The sequence below is a fragment of the Magnolia sinica genome, chromosome 1 (genome assembly GCF_029962835.1).
Source record: "Magnolia sinica isolate HGM2019 chromosome 1, MsV1, whole genome shotgun sequence".
Classification (NCBI taxonomy): domain Eukaryota; kingdom Viridiplantae; phylum Streptophyta; class Magnoliopsida; order Magnoliales; family Magnoliaceae; genus Magnolia; species Magnolia sinica.
In genome coordinates this window covers 100,859,068-100,880,635 of record NC_080573.1, presented here as the reverse complement: position 1 = coordinate 100,880,635, position 21,568 = coordinate 100,859,068, and the positions used below count along the sequence as shown (strand labels likewise).

General features: G+C 42.8%; 2 protein-coding genes across 2 annotated transcripts; both read right to left on the bottom strand.

The window, feature by feature from the left end:
* Positions 1–13,170: 13,170 nt before the first annotated feature.
* LOC131248065 (serine/arginine-rich splicing factor SC35-like) lies at positions 13,171–15,283 on the bottom strand. Its single transcript, XM_058248115.1, has 2 exons — positions 14,999–15,283; positions 13,171–13,308 (listed from the first exon to the last, which is right to left on the bottom strand). The coding sequence occupies exons 1-2, from the start codon at positions 15,281–15,283 to the stop codon at positions 13,171–13,173; spliced, it is 423 nt and encodes a 140-aa protein (XP_058104098.1).
* A 4,380-nt stretch (positions 15,284–19,663) lies between these two features.
* On the bottom strand, positions 19,664–20,290 carry LOC131248052 (germin-like protein 9-3). Its single transcript, XM_058248096.1, has one exon. It carries the CDS (start codon positions 20,288–20,290, stop codon positions 19,664–19,666), a length of 627 nt encoding a protein of 208 aa, XP_058104079.1.
* Positions 20,291–21,568: the final 1,278 nt, after the last annotated feature.

Genomic DNA, 21,568 nt, shown 5'->3' with positions numbered 1-21,568 from the left:
GATAACATTTTAAATGAATTTGGAATCACCTCATTTAGATACCATTTACTATTATAATATTCATCCATTCCAACATTCATCACATTCATCCATTATAAAATTTATCTATTACAACATTCTTTAATTGTAAAAATTCATCAAGTACAACATTCATCCATACCCTCATCCCTTACATAAACTCTCACCATTCATACCCAACTAAATAGAAAAAAAAATAAGAAGGGAACTACCACACCCTTCTCCCTTTCACAAATTCTCACCATTGATACCCACCAACGAAAACAAATACAACATACAAAAGAATCCACATTTGGCTGCCATAGCTTTTATGTCAGAGATTGTAGCTGGAGAACTTTAAAAAAAAAACTTCAGTTTTTGTACCCAATGCTTCGTCGGAGGTTTGACGAAGGTTGGCCAGAGTTTTTTGTCGTTGCCAAGGAGTGTAGTGTCCGTTTGTATAATTACTAACTGTCGAAGAGGCTTTAGCTCTTCGTGCATGTTTCGACAAGAAACAAATGCATTTGATTTGGTGGAATTCATTCAATGATAACAAAGAAAGAATGAGAGAACACTCATCACAAGGTATTCTATTCTGAGTTCATTTGCATCCTCGCATTTCCCTTGATTCTGAAAATAGAATACAATCAATCAACACAATAAATGAAAGAGAAGACAGCTCAATGGCAATTTTAGTAGCATTTCGATGCTTTTGATGCTCATCGCAAAGTCAGATGGGTTGTGCGGACTTGAAGCCCTTGATTTGGCCGCGCGATAGGCATTGATCATCCTTTCACTCATGTAGCTCTCTCTATGCTTCAATTTTCTTTACTTTCCCTTTATGAATCCAAAAACTAGCGCACTTGATCAAGGAAGGGGCATTCTGGGCAAGAACACTGGCGCACAACGTAGGAGAATTTGAAAACTTCACGAACTTGGATTGTACGGGTGCGCAACTGTGGAAATTGCAGATGCTTCTAAAACTTGGGTTGTGCCACAATTCCATTGTGCCACCTTTCTGTTGTGCCGATCTTCTAGCATACTCCACTTTCCTCTCTCCTCTGAGAGCTCCTTGAGACTTTTCAACTTCTATCTTCTCTCACTTCTCTTTCTCGCTTCTCTCTCTCATTACCTTCTCCAAATGAAGATGGGAGAGAGGTATTCATAGACATTCAATAGGTGTAGAGATCATCTTTCTGAAGGTAGGAGCGCATAAGCTTTAGCTACGGTGGAGCACACAAGGCTTACTTCAGGACAAAAGTCCATGGAGAATGGCACATAATGGCTTGTATTAGGACAAAGGAGCATGGAAAATGGTGCAGGAGCTTCCCTTCAGGACAGAACCCCATGCAAAGTGGTGTAGAAGGCTTGCATTAGGATAAGCTTCCTCCCAAAGTGGCGCATAAAGGCTTCTCCTTAAGACAAGCTTCCTCCCAAAGCGGTGCACAAAGGCTTCTCCTTAAGACAAGCTTCCTCCCAAAGTGGCGTACAAACTAGCCTTTAGGACAAGCTTCCATAAGAAGTGGCGCAACCCCCTTTCTCTCCAACTTCAATTGCATGCAGTCATGCAAAGCCTTTCTCTCAAACTTCAATTGCGCACAGTCGCGCAAAGCCTTGCTTCAAGACAAACTTCCACAATAGGTGGCGCAACAAGCCTTGCATTAGGACAAGAAGTCCATGCAAAGTGGCACAAAAGCCATCCATTAGGACAAGGTGTCCATGCAAAGTGGCACAAAAGCCATGTATTAAGAAAATGCTCCCACACAAAGTGGCGCAAAAGCCATTTCTCTCCTTCAGTTGCACTTAACCGCGTAAAACCTCCCATTCTCTCATTCAATTGTGCGCAAATGCGCAAGACCTCTCCTTCTCTCATTCAGTTGTGCGCAAACGCGCAAGATCTCTCTCAAACATGGAGTACGCAACCTCCTTCCATCCTCTCTTCTATTCTCACTTCCATCATCCTCAAATGAGGAGTGGGGAGGGGTATTTATAGGCCTCCTAGGCTCCTCACTCCTTAAATAGTGGTGATCACCACCACTTCCCCCTTAAGACAATACCCAACCTTCTTCCTTAAATAGTGGTGTTCACCCACTTCTTCCTTAAATAGTGGTGTTCAACCACTTCTCCCTTAATACAAAGCAACGTCCATCCTTTCTTTCCTTACCAGACGATGCCCATGCACTCCTCCATACCAGATGATGCCCATGCACTCCTCTATACCAGATGATGCCCATGCACTCCTCTATACTAGATGACGCCCATCCATTCTTCCATACCAAATGTGGAGTGCAAACCTCAGGAAGGATCTACACAATGGAATTTCCCTGCTAATGCGATGGGCATGTAATGAGATTTCCAGAGAGAGAAAGATGAAATAATTTTGGTACCTCAACAAATGCCCCCTCGATCCTTCTTTGATTGATTTATGAAATCAAATGGAGGATCGATCTTCTTCTGCACAAAAATCCTTTCACTTTAGAGAAGGATTCTTCATGAAATGCAGCCACATAATGAAGAAGAATCGCTTGACCGAAGGATTGAGGAATGACTGGATGATCATGCTTACATGGAAGACTAAATGATCACACTTGACCAGAAGATTGACTGATCGTGCTCGAATGGAAGACTGAATGATCGCACTCGAACGAAAGACTAAATGATCGCGCTCGAATGGAAGACTGAATGATCGCACTCGAACGGAAGGCTGAATAATCGCGCTTGATCGAAAGACTGAATGCCCCCAGTCAAAACCATTGAGTGAATGATTCAATATGGAGGATAGTGTGACAATGAAAGGACTCTATCTTCAAAGCGGTTAATTATACAAAACACCTTTCCACAAACAGAGCTACAATTGCATGCTCCACAGCTTTAACTCCCTTATTCATATAATTCTCTTTTCATCAAAACTTGCCACTGTAACAGCTGTGACCACTTCATCTTTGAGTAACTTGGCCAGCGAACTATCTTTTAGTATTGCTGCTGCTGCAACAGTCTCTTTGTTCAACTCTGACGACTTTTTCTTTGAACTTAGTGTCTAGGGAGTTGTTCTTTAATGCCACTCCCATTGCAACAATCTCTTCGATTGTCTCCTTTATTCATGATCTGCATAACCCAAGCTTTCAAATGACAGTCTTTCCTGCCAAATTCATTATAATTAGTGTCTCGAGATATCATAATTTTCTAATTTAGTCTCATGAAGTATTGATAATTTTGAAATATATGGAAAGCTCTTAGAATGATTGTAATATTTTACGATATGACAATGATTTAGTCATTTCATCTTTGTGCTTGTCAGCATGCTTTGCATTGCATTTGTTACATATATCCTTTACTTGTTATATTGTGCTTTCAAAGATATCATTTCCAGCTCCAAAGGTACAACCGATGAGTCTTTTCTAATTTGTGTTCCTTGGCATTTCGTCTTGGGTTGGCTTGAAGTATATTTTCCTTGAACATTTGCTGACTCCGAAAAAGTGTATTCGCATCCTAATCACCCTGATCATCTCCCTTTGCAACATTATCAATTGAGAGAGATGATTAAGAAGTCGAATGGATGGGTCACTAGAAAAATAGAAAGCAATGATCCTATTGACTTTTATCAATTACCTTTCACTAGTTATCCAACGATACAACAATCGTTGATGATCATTCTATTTCATTTAGTGAGCATTCTTTCCTTGTTTCTATCAGGTCCAGCACTTAGAATCTTATGATATCATTATTAGAACAATGACAAGTTATGGCATTAGACTATATAATTGGGCCTTGATATAGAAGAAACTTTTGAATGTTCACACTGGATCATGCTTCATAATTCTCAGCTGTAATTATCCAACTCATACTTCTATAGTTGGATGCGTTGATAAACTCATCAATATTACTTAGAGCGCGATTATTGCTCGGTAGATTATACCATATGGATTCCTCTGCTACGCATAAGAAATTACCAGAAAGACCAAGGCATATATTACTTTGAATAACTAGATCATCCCCCCTCTCCAGGTCAACTTTGTATAAGGATTTCTTCGGAAGATAATATTCATGAATTAAAATCTGCTACTACTCTTGAAGGATGGATAGCCTTTGTTGCTCCTTTAAAGAATCCAAAGAATATATCTGAATCTTTAGATGGTTCAGAATAGAATAATAATCCTTAGCTAGTTTATTCTCTGTCGCCTTTGAGAATTTTGTGAGATAATATTTCTTTATCATCAACAAGGCAAAAGATAAAAAAGACCTTGCGACCCTTGTCAGAAGAACACATATATTGCAATTGAAGGCTAGTAGTTGATCTTGAATATTTGAACCTTCGAATAAAGAACTGCCAATATTTTGAAGGCATTTGCTGTTGCTGTAAATTGAACCTGATTCAAAAGAAACATATTTTTGTATATTGTCTAATCAATGTTTGAGATTTTCATTAGGTAATGCATATTTGAGCATATCTAAAGTGAAATATATATATCTGCGACATTTTGATGCACACATAGTTTATGCTCTTAAATATTGGAGCTATCATACTTTTAACTGACTATACTTTGACTGGATATGACTTGACTGAACTGAATTTAACTTTACTGACCGAACTTGACTTCACTGGACTTAACTTAACTTTATTGACTTGACTTTACTAACTTGACTTGACTGGATTTGACACTTTCACAAAGTTTAGGCTCTTGAGTAGTGGAGTAATCACATAGTTTTAGCTCTTGAGTAGTGGAGCAATCACACAATTTTTTAGACTCATAAGTAGTTGGAGTCAGGTCTTACGCGAATGGTCTCTCTAACTCTCATGAGTTCGCTGGACTTATCGTAGCTGAGAAATTCACAAACCGTGATCCATCAAAGGGGCCCAGTGAAGCTACCAGGGCCATGAACTTAGTGGGATTTACACACAAGATTGGCCATAGTAACTCTCTAGAGTTTGTGGGGCGTGCAAGGCTACCTGTAGTACCAAATCCAAGGCCGTCAGTCCATCAATGAGGGGGTGTTTTTGTTGAGACCCTGTCCTCATGAGTTACTACTGAAATCAAGCCAAGGATTTGGGGGGTCTTATTCTGCTCCCCGTTTTTCTTCGTCTGCAAGGTCGGACCCATTCACAGGAGGGTATTTTCATCCTCGTCTATGATGCTATTGGAAGCTGTATAAATGGCATTGGTCTCACACGTGACTGATGGTTGAGGACTTTTTAGCCTTTTAAGGCTTTTAGTCATTGGCTTTGTCTGCTGCCCACACGAGTATGCATGTGATATGACCTATACGGGCTTTTTAGGACCACTGACTCCACACTACTGCCTGAATAATATAGAGGCCTTATGCGTAGTTGGCCGTATAGGGCTTAGCTAGGCTGCCTTAAATGATAAACTGTTGTCGTTGACGTGAAGGTTGATCATACAGGCCTTATTGAAGATAACAAATTGATGATTGATATATCGCCATTGCTAATGATATTATAATATTTTATGATTATGATGGTGTATCAGCTTGGCGACAATAGCAATCTCGATAAATTTCGATAATGGAATAGTCTCTTATGTCAATGATATGGCGATGACAAGATAACTATTGCTCATCTGCTTGATATGTTTGATATGCTTGAAAGTCTGCCTTCATCTGCTTGTTATGCTTGAAAGTCTGTCTTTTATTCATGTATGGAAAGGAGTATAAGGCATTAGCATTCCGAGACTTTGGCATTTTGAGACTTTGGCATTCTTGGACTTTGACATTCTAAGACTTTGGCATTCTTGGACTTTGGCATTCTTGGTAGTCTGCATATCTTTCCCCTTTTGATTTTGAAGCATTATGTTAATAATCTTGGAAATCAAAACTGTGATTATCTTCAAGGATGACATATTTTGTATGCTTTTGTCTACCCCCGTCTAATTTTGAAGAATTACGCTGTCAATCTTCTGAGTCGAAACCGCATATACATTCAAAGATGATATATTTTGCTGAACTGGCAGGTATATTGATGAAAATTTACCCCCATAGTAAATATACTTATCTTGCTTTCTTCTCGCCTATTCTTCTATAGAGTGAATATTTTCAATCATGATCATATGTCATTACCTTCTCTCTTATTCTGCATATCTTCTTTATGACAATTTTACTATCATTGATCATCTTTTGTAGAGTACATATTTCCTTATTTGCTTCATTTCCTTTGAATACTATAGCTATAGCAATTTGATTCCCTCTGCAATTAGCAATTGGTTCATCGTACGAAGTATATCGCTTTCTTCAACCATATATTTCCCATAGTCCTTGAATTGTCCGAACCCTTTCTTGACTTTTTTTTTATTATAGAATAACTCATTCATTTTTTTTTATCGAAATTTCTTCTCTTTCATTTTGACGATTCTTTATCTTGCTTTTCTTTCTTTGGTAACATCTTTTGCTACTCTCTTAATATTTTTGAAATGGGGTATTTTTGGAAATGGCCGTTTCATATGAGAGTTGAGTAGCTTCATATTGATTCTTTCCATATTGCAAGTTTTTTATAATCAAATCTTGAAAGATCTGTATATTTGGATCAAGCAGTCGCATTCCATACGTAACTTGACTTGCTCTTTTACTCTGGCGAATTGTGACGATGCCCCCAAGGTTCTCTATTGACTGATGAATTCGTTAATTAATTGGTCTTGTTGTTGGTGAGCAACGCCTAATTTAGTCAAACTAACTTCTCATCTGAAGGCTTTCATTAAGATTCACTGTTATTCACGGTAGTCGTTGTTGGAAAATTAAGTACTTCTTCAGCAACATGTTCATCTGGTGAAGGCTAACTAAGATCTGCTGGCCAATTTTCTGTTTCTTTACACTTCGAATATCCTGATATTGAAGGAGAAAGTGAAAACTGTATTACTAATGCCGTTGAGGAAGATGAACCGTTGTGATACTGAGTGACTGAGGTAAAGCTGTGCTTCATAGAATTGCACATGATAGACCTGTTATCCATACTCAGCAGGATGGTACTCCTTGTGAGAGAAGATTGAACCTTTCATCTTTTGGATGTTACCATCATTCGTCCTTCATCGTCTTGCTGCACTACCAGTGAAGCAGAAACTACTCCGGGCATTACCTGGCCTTGTCTATCCTTGATCGTGACTGATTTAACTTTCTCTGGTACTTTCTGGTGGAGATCCGTTAGTAGGAAGGAAAGTCATTGCGGTTGTATGTCGACAACATACTAGTTATTTAGAACAGAGTATCAATTATTTTAATTAAATAAAATTGTACTTTACTTTTAGAGATGAAGGGGAGGATGTTCCCGTTGAGAGTTGCCATTTTGGCGCGTATACAACACCAAAAAGTGATAAAAGTTCTCTAAATATTTTCTAAGTTATCATTGAATAAAATCCCCAATAGAGTCGCCATTTTGTTTGGACAAGCAAGACCTCTCCTTCTCTCATTCAGTTACGTGCAAACATGCAAGACCTCTCCTTCCCTCATTTAGTTGCGCACAAACTTGCAAGACCTCTCTTAAATGTGGAGATGCAATCTCCTTCCATCCTCTCTTTTATTCTCACTTCCACCATCCTCAAATGAGGAGTGGGGAGGGTTATTTATAGGCCTTCGAGGCTCCTCACTCCTTAAATAGTGGTGATCACCACCACTTCTCCCTTAAGACAATACCCAACCTTCTTCCTTAAACAGTGGTGTTCATCCACTTCTTCCTTAAATAATGGTGTTCAACCACTTCTCCCTTAATACGAAGCAATGTCCATCCTTTCTTTTCTTACCAGACGATGCCCAGGCACTCCTTCATACCAGATGATGCCTATGCACTCATCTATACCAGATGACGCCCATCCATTCTTCCATACCAAATGTGGAGCGCACAACCTTAGGAAGGATCTGCACAATGGAATTCCTTGCTAATGCAATGGGCATGTAATGAGATTTCTAGAGAGAGAAAGATGGAATATTTTTTGTGCCACAACAGTGTGGTCCCCTCCTGTGAAAAGAACAAAGAGGAAAGAAAAAAAAGCCAAAAGGCCTACCTAGGCAAGGGACTCACCTTTTGAACACACATGAGACCTTATGTGGGGCCCACTGGATTGTCTTAAAGTAAATCCAACTCGTCCACACGAAAGGGGTTTTAATTTCATGCCATCTATCAAAATTTGAGGAAAAAATTATCGCAAATGGACCATATTGGAGGAAATAATATGGAATTAATTCACAATGTTAATGCAGTTGTGGTCCACAAACAACTCTATTTTTTTAAGATGACCTATTGTGGGTTCATTGCTATACGATAAAAAGTGAATGGATCAAATCGGATAAGGGTTGGCCCAATTGTTGATTTAGTGCAGGTGACGCCCCCATTCTCAAAAGGACCTCTTAACTTCCACAAAAAGCTACGTTGTATGAGAGGATGTCTAACGGAGGGGCATTTTTATCTTAAAAAAGCCAAATAGTGCCCAGAGAGCTAAAATAATAATGGCTTTACAGTTGAGGTTATCACCTTTACGATATCATAATTGAAGGCTATTCAATTAATAATTCCACAATATTTGAGCAAAAGCCTTTTGTAGAAAGTCCCTGCCACCGGAAGCTATAATGGGTACACCATGATGTTTGTGTGAAATCCACTCCATCCATTTTGGAAGATCATGTTATGACATGAGACTAAAAATTAGATAGATCTAAAACTCAAGTGGGCCACAGTACTAAAAAAAATGGAAAAGGATTGCCTACCGCTCGAACCTGTCTGGACTCTACCGTGATGCTTATATGTAATCTAAATTGTTCATAAAGTGTCCTAAATAATCATAAGGTCCTTTTTTAAAAAAAATTATTTAAGAACATAGTATATTTCATAAAAAGTAAGGGGGATTTACAAAGCCTTTGGGTGGGCATCACAAATGGCCGATGCCTCACCTATCGTATAGGGAGATGGAACTAAGTTTCCCTCAAGTAACCTAAGCCTACTTTATCCAAAAACATAAGGCCCTTAGCAATATCAAGGAGGTCGGACTAGGCGCTAAAAAAGAACTCTCTTGAGAGGCGCTGCCTCTCCTAACTAGAATGTCTACCACCGCATTAGCTTCCCTTGGAGTGTGGACTAAGGAAAAATCTAATCTATCTCGCAAAGCCCTGACCCTCGCACACCGGTAACTCAAGGACCAAACTGGATTTGAGTTATTCGAAATGATCCCCACAATGGTTTTGAAATCACTTGCCACCTCGATCTTCGAAAAACCCAAATCTGCACATCTCATTATGCCCTCCCAGATGGCACGAAACTCAGCTCGAGAGCTGGAACCTATGCCATAGGTCGAGGAGAAAGCAAAGATAAAATTTCCCTGACAATCTCTACCAAGGCCTCCTCCACTAGATGGCCATGGGTTCCCTAGGGCCGACCCGTCGACATTGATCTTAATCTAGCTGCTCCTAGGCCTCAACCATTTAACCATAGAAGGGGATAATAGCTTGGGGGACCGACCAGCGATGCGCAACTACGCGAGGAGCGAGATTGACAACCTGTTGAGGGATCTCGAGAGGGGAAGGGAAGGACCTATCATCTCAATCCTGTGATGAACCTGGGAATTACCAAACAAGTAGAGAACACAGAGTTGTCAAACCTCGCACTATTCCTTTCCAACCAAATCTCTCAGAAAATGATAGAAAGAAGGAGAACTTGCAGGGGAAATAGCCAATCTGGTGAGGACAGGGAGTTAGGAGCCCACCACAAAGTAGCTCTCCCCATCACTGAGTGTTGGGACATGCCTGCGACCTTGAAGAATGGTTGGAAGTGGCACCAAATTTTCTTAGCCACACAGCCAACCGAGAAAAGATGGTCAATCGATTCCACGTTGGGCTGATGGGGTGCAGGCCAACAAACACATCTGAAGGCTATATGAACATGTTTCGCTTGGATTCTAGCCTCATTGAGACCACTCTATGGATAAGTTTCTAAGAGAAGAGAGAGATTTTTAGAGGAATTAGGGGGTGCCAAACCCATTTGGCCCAGGGGTATGTCACGCTTATTGGCCTGAGGATTTCCTAAGCTGAATTAATCTTGAAATCGCCAGATGAAGAGGGGGTCTAGATTCTCCTATCCTCATATGGGGAGGTGCTAATACCTTCCTATAAAATATGGTCCACAATCTCTGACGACAGTAGGGATCGAGCTCTACCTGGGTCAATCCAGCCCTGGGGGCTAATGAAATCGTAGACCTGAAGCATTTGAAGAGGAGAAGTATGTTGACGCCAAGGAGTGAGTGGGCCCAGATCTGACCATGAATCCCTTTAAAAATCAAGCTCACCTTTGTCGACCATCCAACGGGACTTGGCAGCAACTAGCGGAAGCAGCGCACAAACCTTCTTCCAGATGGGTGAAGCCTGATTCGAGAGGCATAATCCATCCACGTTACCCAGATCAACTGCATATTTGGCCCTGACAAAGGATATCCATAAGTTTGCATTATCAAACTTGAGAACATTCCAGGCTAATTTCATCCTAAAGGCTAACATCACACAAGCAAGGTTCTTGATCCTTAGGGCCCCCTCCTTCTTAGGATGAGAGATACAGTCCCATTTCAACCAATGAAAATGTCTGCGGATTCCATCCTAGCCCCAAAAGAAATTCACACAGGCTTTATCTAGCTCCCCCAGCAGAGATAAAGGAATATCTGTTGCTGCCAAAGTATGAACTGGAATACTATTCAGGACGTGGTTGATAAGAGTGATGAGGCCCGCTTGAGACAGCAGCTTTGTCTTCTACCTTGAAATTCTGAACTAAAATTTCTCCACCAACGGACGAAAGCAGGATCTCAAGGATCTCCCTTTAAAGATCGGGACACCAAGGTAGGTAAAGGGGGCTAATCCCTGGTAAAAACCAAGAGTCCTTTGGATAGCTCTTACTCGGGACAAAGATTGGGCTACTGAAATGATGAAAAAGCTCTTGTTACTGCTGATTTTCTGGTAGGACGCTGACTGGTGTGCCTTAAGGAATTCTGCAATGTTCTTCAACGTCAATTTGCCCCCATTTACTATTAATAATGTGTCATCTGCGAAGAGTTGGTGAGAGATGGGTGGGTAGGATCCTCGAGTGGCGTAGGGGAGGTAGGCTCCACTCCTGAAAAGACATTGGAAGCCTCTGCTAAGGACCTCAGAGGCCAGGATGAAAAGGCTTGGTGAGATCGGGTCTCCCTGGCGGAGGCCCCTAGACAATTTGAAAAAACCACAGGGTTCCCCGTTAATTAGGACTGAGAACCAGGAATTTGACCAACATTTTTCCACCAAATCAACTAAGATAGAATCGAAGCGAAACTTTAAGAGGACTGCCTTAAGGAAACCCCAGTCCAGGTGATCATAAGTTTTCTCCATATCTAGCTTCATGAGGATGTTTCCCCCTCTGACTTTCTTGTCTGTCCCTGAAGACTTCTTACGTGAGAGCACAATTTTCAGCTATGGCTCTCCCTTGGACAAAAGCACCTTGCTCAGGGGAGATAATCATGAGAAGAATCCTGATAAGCCTGTCAGCAATTAGTTTAGAAAAAATTTTGTAAATACAATTGCATTAACTAATTGGCTGAAAATCTGAAAGTTTCTTGGGGCCCATAGATTTGTGGATGAGACAGATTAGCGTGGTAGTGAACGCCCTCGGAAGGTGACCCCCTCTGAAGAAGGAAATTGCTGCTTGGAAGATATCTTGGCCAACTATCTCCCAACAGCCCTGGAAAAAGGTGCTAGTAAACCCATCCCGGCCTAGGTCCCTGCCTCGATGGTTGGTTCCTGCATTAGCTCTCTATTATAATTAGCTGAGATCATCACAGGGATGGAGTTAAGGATCCCTGCCTGCTTGATGAAGGCTTGGTCCACAGCCACCTAGCCATCCGCCAGCTCAATATTTTGGATGATAGCTCTCCTAGCCCTATCAGAAGCCATGTTATGGAAATAACTGGTGTTTTGGTCACCTTTTTTCAACCAATTACACCTAGACTTTTGCTTCTAGTAAATCTCCTCGCATAACTCTAGCTGGGCCAGCTTCACCTTGGCCTCCTCTAGAGATTGATGGTTCTCCTAAGATGCGGATATAAGAGTGGCAGCTTCTGCGAGCGCTAGCTCCACTTCAACCTGCTTAATATTATGGAAAATGTTTCTAAAAATATCCCCGTTCTAGGATTTCAAGGCGACCTTAACATTTCTCAGCTTACTTTGCAGGGTGAAGAGAGGACCTCCCATAACATCCGACTTCTAGGCCGTCCTAATCAGATCCTGAAAAGAGGCATGGCCCAGCCACATTCTCTAGAACCTGAAGGGCTTCGAGAAAGTGCAAGAAGTCGTCGGACAGGAGACAAGGAGGGGAGCGTGGTCTGAGTTGAATCTGGCAAGGTGTTTGACTTGTAGCGATGGAAACAGCCCCGTCTAAGCACTATTGCAACAAACTCTATCCAACCTCACCCAACTTCTCGCCTGACCATTGATTATTGTACCACATAAACTTATTCCCAGCAAAACCCACATACGAAAGACCCGCCTTTTCTAGGTCTTCAGTGAATTCTGCAGCGCTTCTAGAGTCAAATGGGCCTGAATCTCTACGCTCGGCAGAGGCAATGACTGTGTTGAAATCTCTTGCTACCAACCAAGGTAATGAAGACCCAACTGCCAAGCCAGAGAGCTGGTCCCAGTGTAGCCTACGATGAACTCTGGAGAACTTGGCATATATAAAGGATACAGGACACCTGGTGGGGTTGTCATGGATAGCTACCGAGCTGGAAATCATCTGAAAGGAGATGGCAACAATATCAATAGAGCAGGACGAGTGGTAGAAGAGACAAACTTTACCTCCTTCCTCAGTATTAGACATGGGGGAGTGGAATCCTAACTTTAGCCCAAGGCGAATCCTCTTGCCATCATTGAGCATGGGCTCTAAAATGGCCACTAAAGACAGTTTGAACTTGCTGATCAGACGCTTCAATGTTGTGATGGTGGGCTTATTACCTACCCCCCGGGCATTCCATATGAGCATACTATCCATGTATGCTTTTCTTGGACAATGGACCTCGTCGTTTGGTTTTGTTTAATCTCTCTTTCAATGAAGAAACAGGAGCTATGGAAGCTCTGATTCTGGATTGTCCCATTTTAGTTGAAAGTCTGATCGACCTTCTATAGTAGGTTATAGGGGGATAACATGGTAGCAACCACTGAATCCCTTATCGATTAAGCAGGGAGAGGGGGTTGCTCCTGTGAAGGGGCAAGGCCAGGAGGAGTATCTGCATTGAGAGGAGATGGTTGGTGCCGAGGGAAAAGGGAGTAGGGGACCTGACTCTCATCGCAGGCATGGTTGGAAGGTAGAATCTAGGTGTGAGATAGATGTGATGGAGAGGGAGGCAGGGGATATGAGGGTGGTGGGTGGGGAGCTCTATTGAAAAATGGGGAGAGATCCACAGCTAGGTGGACTCCTCTGCTCTCCACATCCTTACGGGCTTTCCGAAAGTCCCAGTCCACACCAACACACTCACAGTCATTACCCAAAACTGTATAGCGTGACCTCAGAGGGCTATCACCCTCCGAAAGGGCCTGGTTGGGTTTTGGAAGGAGTTGCTGGTCAAGAGCAAGGAACCTATCCGAATATATAGGGGCGTATGGGTGCTCTGGACTGCTCCCTAAGAGGATGAGAAGGGGAATTTATCTTGGGAGGGCCTTTTGGTGTGGGGGTATTGGGACAGAGAGCAGGGTGCTGAGTGCTTGGTAGCTGGTTTAGGGTGAATTGAGGAGTTGAAGGGAGTGAATAAGGCACACGAGATTGACACTCAGGGTTGCTGGGGACTGATAGAATCTCTGTCGAAGGAATTGGTGAACTATAGGGGACAGGGGTGGCTTCGGAAATACGTCGAACAGATAGTAGGGGAACGATTGGAATGTTGTCCTGGATTGGTACAATTTCTTGGCTTGGAATCTAGGGTGAAATGCAGGCAACAGGGGTGGTTGAGGCATTTTGTCGAACAACTGATGGGTGTGGGATTGGTGGCATTTCCAGGTTAGGAGTAGGTACCTGAGCTGGAGACTTGGGTAAACTGAGGGTAACATGGGTGGTTGAAGGTGTAGATCTAATAGGAGGTAAGGAGAGGGTTGGCCCAATCTCCTCACATGTTGGTTGGCTTGAAAATTGTAATGGAGGGCACGGAGGGATAGCTGGGTGATAGAAGGCCTTCTTCACCCACTCCTTCATTTTGAGCTACACCATAAGGTCAGTGGGTCTAAAAACCCCAACAGATTCCACAAAGGGGGAGTCTAGGACAACCCAGATCGGGAATTTCGATCCAGACACAACCAGCTTCCGAACTAGATGGATATCAACCCCTGGCTACAGCTACACTTTAACTGTAGCTCCAATTTGGACTAAACCAAGGGATGTGCACCTGTCCACCTCTAGGACCTGTCCAAATGTATTGCCTAATTCAACAAAAATAGAATCAATCCAAGCATGGATAGGGATACCATAGAGTGTGAACCAAGTACCTTCCTGAGTTGGTGGTAGGGATGAATTCCAAGCCTCCACTCGAGATATCTTCATTTTAAGATGCAGGGAGGAGTCCGAGAAGAAGGAGAGGAGCTCCACTCTCAATTTGAAGGTCAAGAGGAATCTGTCCGATGTGACTCGGGCAATATCCACTGTTGAGGCCGCGTAGCTGGAATCTGATAAGGTGTGGGATAGGTGGATGAGTTGAATCTTGTTGTTGATAGCATGAGCTATTAAAGACAGAGATAGGGCTCTCTGCCTACACCGAATATCATCCTAGTTTGCTGTAAAAGAGATGGATGCTGTAGTAGGAGAGGGGTGACCATGTTGAAAGGTTTGTTGGGGATGGGGTTTAAGATTTGAGGCTATTTTCGGTTTTGGGGGTTTGGATGGCCGATTGAGATGGGGATTCGGGGGCAAAGTATTTGGGAGAGAGGGATTTTGGGGTTTGACAGAGGGTTTTTTGAGAGATGGGGCGGGCTGGGGTTGGCGGGTGCTTGGCTCCCTGGTGAGGTTTTGGGATACTGGTTTTAGGGTTTTTGTAGGCTTAGCCATCTCCACCGCCAGCTTCCTCACATCCACCATCCTTCTGTTTAAAACACCTATCGCCGTGTAAGTGTCAGCTGCGTACATGAATTTGATGAAGGCACATCCTTTATGCCGATTGAGATTCTTGGCCCAAGGAGTGAAAACGTCCATGATTATTCCATACTTGGTGAAGATCTTGTACAGGTCCTCCTGGTTTGTATCGAATGTGATGTTCCCAACGAAAATGGAGAAACCTCGAGCTCCTCTGGAAGCCTCACCCATGGACCCTCAATATGAATGTAGAGTCCACTAGCTCTTTCCTTACTCTCCTTCAATCTTCCTTGCACTCTCAAAACGTTTGTGATTTAAGTGATTCATTGATCCAGACTTAAAAAGAATAAAAATATTAGCCTGATCCAAAGCTTTTGTAGCCCCATGAATGTTTCAACTGTGGGCGTACGATCTCCATTATTTTTTATTGTGTTGCCCAGTTGAGCATTGGATCCACCTCATTTTTGAGCTCATGTCATAAAATGATTTGGCAAAACATGTGAATGATGTGGATTGATAGAGGCATCTGCCGTCCATATCACAATCGCAGCAATTGCAAGCCCATCTCCCATCTACTGTATGTCGACGACACAGTCCTCCTAGCTAACGGGAGCAGTGATACTCTCCGGCGCATCAACAATATCCTTTCTCTCTACCAGAAAGCTTTCGACATGAAATTCAACACCCACAAGAGTTTCTTCATCTCCTCGGCTGCCCAATCTGAGTTGGGAGTTTGCTCTATCCAACGCATTCTGGGTTTCAACAAAGGTGCAGTCCCCTTTTCCTATATGGGTGTTCCGATCTACAAAGGCAGACCATGCAAGTCCCTTTTCCAGCCCATTGCTGAAAAAATTTCTCTTCGTTTATCTGGTTGGAAAAGTAGAATTATATCTCAAGTGGGCCGCTTGACCCTGCTCAACCACATCCTTTCTAGTATCCCTATTCATATCATGACAGCTGTTGTGGTCCCATCTGGACTGATAGAGGAGCTGGAAAAAGCCTTTTCCAATTTCTTTTGGGGCTGGGAGGGCAGTAGAAAACGCCATCATTGGGTTAGTTGGAAATCCATCTTTTTGCCTAAAGCTGAAGGCGAGCTGAATGTGAAAAGCCTTAGTAGTGTCATGAAGGCACTCAGATTGAAGATGGCCTAGACTATTTTGTGTAAAGGTAACGGTAGCTATTGGGCTTCCTTCATGAAGGAGAAGTACGCTACTAATGTGGTAGATTCAGGTGATTCCAGCCGCGCCCCATTTGCCTCCCCCCTTTGGAGAAAAATCTGCTCACTCTTCCCTTCCATCCCTGCCCATTCTCACTGGATCATCGGTCGTGGAGAATTGTAATTTTTGGGATACTGACTGGTCCAATCTTGGCCCATTGAAAAACTGGAACTTGCGGCCCTATTATCTTTAGCCCGTGCATGTCTTGGACTAGATTGGTCCAAACGGATGGCAAGACCCCCCCTCCTGCAAGTCCATTTTTTCCTCAAGTAGTTATTGACCATATTAGTGAAGAGGGATTCTGCACCTCTTCTTTAGATGACTATCGGATTTGGATACACTCTCCGTCAGGAGAATTTTCTACTACTTCGGCCTGGTTGTGCTCTCGTCTCTCTGGCGTAAAAAAGTGTTGGTCCAAATGGGTTTGACATTCCATCCTTCCCCCAAAGATTTCCCTATTCACTTGGAAGCTCATTCATCATGCCCTCCTAGTCGACTCCAAGACCCAAGCGAAAGGCATCCCATGGCCTCCAAATGTGACTGTTGTTTGCCCCATTCGATGCCCAATCTCGAGACGATAGATCATGTCTTCTCCACAGGTCAGTTAGCCTCAAAGGTGTGGAGAAACTTTGAAGATCTTTTTCTCATCCCGCGATCCTCTTCCCATCATTCAGCCCTTGCCAGGGCCACCATCCGGTGGTCCATTGCTGGGTCGGCTGACCTTTTCCTTTCCCTTAGAGGCCTAGCCCCTGCCCTTATCTTCTGGGAGCTCTGGTTGGCCAGAAATGCAGCCCATATGGATGGTTCAACTATCGATTATGTCAGAATTATATCCAAAATCAACCTTTGGATAAAGCTACTCGCTTCTCGCCTCCCTCTCCCCAAATCTGTCCTCCGTTCCTCCGCTGCTGCCCTGCATAACTTGGGCCTGGACGGTGATAAATCTAGACCCACAAAGATGTAGATTGTTTACTGGGTGTGGCCTAAGGCTGGTTGGATAAAGATTAATGTTGATAGCTTAGCCCTGGGTAATCCGGGTCCTTTGAGTGCTGGAGGTATCGCTAGGGATAACTCCAGTTCCCTCATTTTCGCTTTTTCTTCGGGTTATGGGATAGGTTCTAATGGCCGGGCCGAGACCAAGGCTATCTGGGAGGGCCTATCCCTTTGTATTGAAAGAGGCTTTACCAAGGTAGAAATTGTTAGTGACTCCATGTCAGCGGTGGAGTCTATTATCAACAAGGCTTCTCAATCTTGGGCTCTTCAGTACAGGCGGATCAGAATTAGGTCCCTCATAGACAGCATTGAGGCCACTATCTCCTATTCTCCTAGGGAGACTGACGCGGTGGCAGATGGTCTTGCCCACATGGGTAGTGGCAGCCAAATCCATAGAATTTTCTAGACCCTAGCTGAGCTTCCTCCCATCGTTCACGGCAGACTCTTCCTAGATAAGCTTGGTCTAGGATACATGAGAGAACGCTAGGCCTTTTTTTTTTTTTCCCTTTTCTCTGCTGGGCCTGTTTTTCCTTTTTGTTTATGGGCCTAGCCATACTTGTACATTTCCTTACACCATCATATATGAAATATCTTACTTATTTATTTATTTATTTTAAATAAATGTAAATGATGTGAATTTCTCACAAACACCATAGTGGGCCTTACATTGTTTATTCAATCGAATCCCTCGTGAAGCACTGCGCTCAATGCAAAGGCACTTTTGTCCCTTTAAATATTTCAAAAGGCTCTTAGAGCTAAGGGAAGATTTATTTATTTATTATTATTATTTAATTTTTATTTTTTGAAGAATGCTTTTTGGTGTGTTTGGCAGTACCACGAAGCTATTTGGTCAAAATCCCCTCAATCATGGTAGTAATCCTCTTGGATTGAGAGACACAAGGTGTGTTGACGTGGTAAAGTTTTGTGGCCCCAGCATGATATATGTGTTATATCCACACCATCCATCAATCTTGCAAGATCTTTTGATGGAATGGACTTGAAGAGGAGGTAGATCCAAAACTCAAGTGGACCACGCCACAGAAAGCAGTGGGGATGGAATGCCTACCATTGAAAACTTCCTGGGTTCATGCACAGAAGTGTTAGATCAAGCTGTTATCTGTGTTTTACATTCATCCAGGTCTGTGTGACCTTATGAAAAGGTTGGATGGCAAATAAACATCATGGTGAGCCTTAGGAAGGTTTCAACGGTGGGTATCATCATCCACACTGCGTTCCATTGCGTGGTGCACTTGAGAGTTGGATTCTTCTCATTTTTAGGGTCATGCCCTAAAATAATATTATAAAATGGATGGATAGTATGGATGTAATACATATGGAAGAATTTACATCCGCGTGTATTTAACCATGGCAGTTGTTTAGATACGAATCCATGTTCGGAAGTGGACACTGCCGGACTGGTGTAACGCATGGCAAATATCCTGTTTTCCTTCTAACTCTACAGTGGTATTGATAATCATTGCCCATGCAAAGCATACTACAGCCGTAATGGCTAATCCAAAGAGGCCCTAAATTCATCTGGATTCTTCCTTATTTTCCTTATGTCATGCTTATGCATCAGTTGTATATGGCACATCATCTTCCCCTTCATACTGTCACTGTCATATGAAAGTAAGCCGTGGCTGTTCTCTACTCCCGCTAGGGCTTCTCTCAAGTGTAATGGAGAATGTTGACCTAGGCAACCTTCCTGGTCAACCATTGAATCCTGTCTAGGTGAGTATCTCTACTCCCACTTGCAGACTTCCTCCTCTGTGCTTCAAGTGATGGAATGCAAAGTGGAGGTAAGTGAAGAACGTGATTTTGGTATTGGAAGTATGGGACGTTGAGTCTGACAAACAGTTGACAAAATGACTAACATGGTAAGGTAAGATGTAGGCAATAGTTGCCGTGGATCTTTGACAGAGGGATAGGAGAGAGCCTATCCAGAGGTCCCTGATCAACTAATCCTGTTGATAGCTGGTTTTCTGACCCATCCCCTTGGCATATGAGCTTCCATCTTGAGGCATAATACTTTTTAGATGCATGGCCTTGCACTAGTATGACTTGGTTAGGCTGTTTGAGAAGCGGATTGTTACATTGTTACGGTGGTGTGAAGTTCTTTCTCCACACCATCTACGGCTGTCCCTATCAGCTGGACAGTCATCCAACAATGTCACTATGTGTGCCCCTCAGTGCCCGGCACAACCGGAGGACTGTGAATTGCCACTCACGCAATGATCAAACAATGCTCCAAACACAAACACACAAAATAGGTAGAGATTGACAAATCAATTTGAATAACAAACGACCAATGTTCAAATACAATTAGCCTACCTCAAAAGAAAATCGATAGTGATTATTATCTTCTCATTCAAAATAACATATGATCTAAATCTTCAAATCTTTAGGCCTTGGGTGCAAGTCCAGCCTTGATCATCTGAACTGTGGCATCATCGGTCTTGAAAGATTTCGCAAGGATGACATTGTCGATGCCTGTGGCGAAGACAGTGCCAGGAACTGACACCGTACCAGCATTCGCACTCCCAAAGCCCGAGATGGCAAGTGCTGGATCTTTACCATCGCTATTGTATTGGTAGTGCACGAGTCCCTTAGGGAATACAAACATGTCGCCCACCTGGAGGGTCTGAGTGTAGAGTTTGTTAGCTGTGTCGACAAACCCCACCTCCAGAGACCCTTGCAAGAGAAGTAGGAGCTCGGCAGAGCGGGGGTGGGTGTGAGGTGGGTTCACTGACCCGGACGGGTATTGTAGAACTGCAAACGAAACGCTCTGACCATTGAGGGCTGGGAACTCGGCCATGCTTGCTTTCGTGACCTTAAATGTTGTGGGTGGGTCTGCATCTACAAGTACCCGAAAGCCGGTGTAGGTGAAGAAGTTACTGTCTACTATGGTAACATTTGCGGGGATCAAGAAGTCAGAAATGATATCCGGGTCGCCGGCATTGGACGTTCGGGCAATGGCTAGGATTAGTACCACTAGGAAGGAGCCATGCTTGAGTGCGTCGAAGGCCATGGTACACGATGTTGGTATTTGTGTTTTAATACAAATCTAATGTAAATGGGATTTATAACCTACTTAGGACTTGTTTTTGGGTTCTTTCTGTTAGGATGAGTAGCAATCATAGTACAAAATGGTATTTATAGGAAGGTTTAGAGGATTATGAAGAGATTTCTATTTTGCAGGCCTATGTAAGCCGGCAACAATCGATGGAAATTAGAAGATTATCTGTGCCTTGCTCATGTCTCTTTCAGGCCAATGTTAATTACGAAGATATGCTGGAGCCTGTAAGGTGAGAAGGGAAAGCTCTGTCCTTCAATAGTTCTCCTTGATTTTATCATTTCTAAGTTTGAGAAATGCTCCAGTGTTCTCAGTGCACAATAAGTTGTAATACTCCTAGTTGCATCTGGCAACTTGGACGGTTCAATTGATCGATCTGAACTATCTATCAAGTTCAGAATATATTTTATGAGCCACTACGCAAAAACTATCGATCTGAACAATCTATGATGGCCCAATATATAAACTGATCAAATTGTTGTTTAGACTTATTTTTGTGTAAATGGTCTTGACCGTCCATATTAAAGGCTGATGATCCGATTGTAACGATAGTTTTATAGATTGGTGTAATATATGTATGATATTCTATGAATCATGTGTTTGGACCCAATGTCCAGTCTTTAGATCCATCGATTGGATTATCTAAGTGTCCCAATGCAACTAGGAGCACCGTAACTTACAGTCCTCAGAGAGGCGGCAAACGGTTAGGGTCGGCCCTAGTCTGACCCGTGTACTAAACATGCAAAGAATTTTTGCCCGAACATTACCCATGGCCCATGCATTTGATTTTGGCACGATCCTACTTTTTAGGCCAGATCACGATGTTAAATCTAGTGTCTCGTATGATGCAACGTGGAAGACCTCAATGAAAGGTAAATAAAAGATTAAGATTGATTGACTTCTCTGATTTGGACCAAAATTTGAAAAGTTGTGAGCAGTCTAAAAAAGATTAGTTCGGTTCTCTATTATCATGCAACATGTGTCACGTATCTTACTCATGTGGCAGAGTTGACTACTCACCTTAGTCATCTCATAACTAATAATGGCAAACAACTGAAATACGACCATGGTTCGTGATGTATGTGCCATGGCATCAAACATAAAAAAAAAAAACCCCTCGTGGCCAAAACCACTTGTGAAACTAATGTAGAGCGGGTTGCGGACACTTTCATGTCCAAGATGGATCAGAGAAGTCTCGATCGAAGGCAGAAGTCTTCAAGACCGTCAAAACCT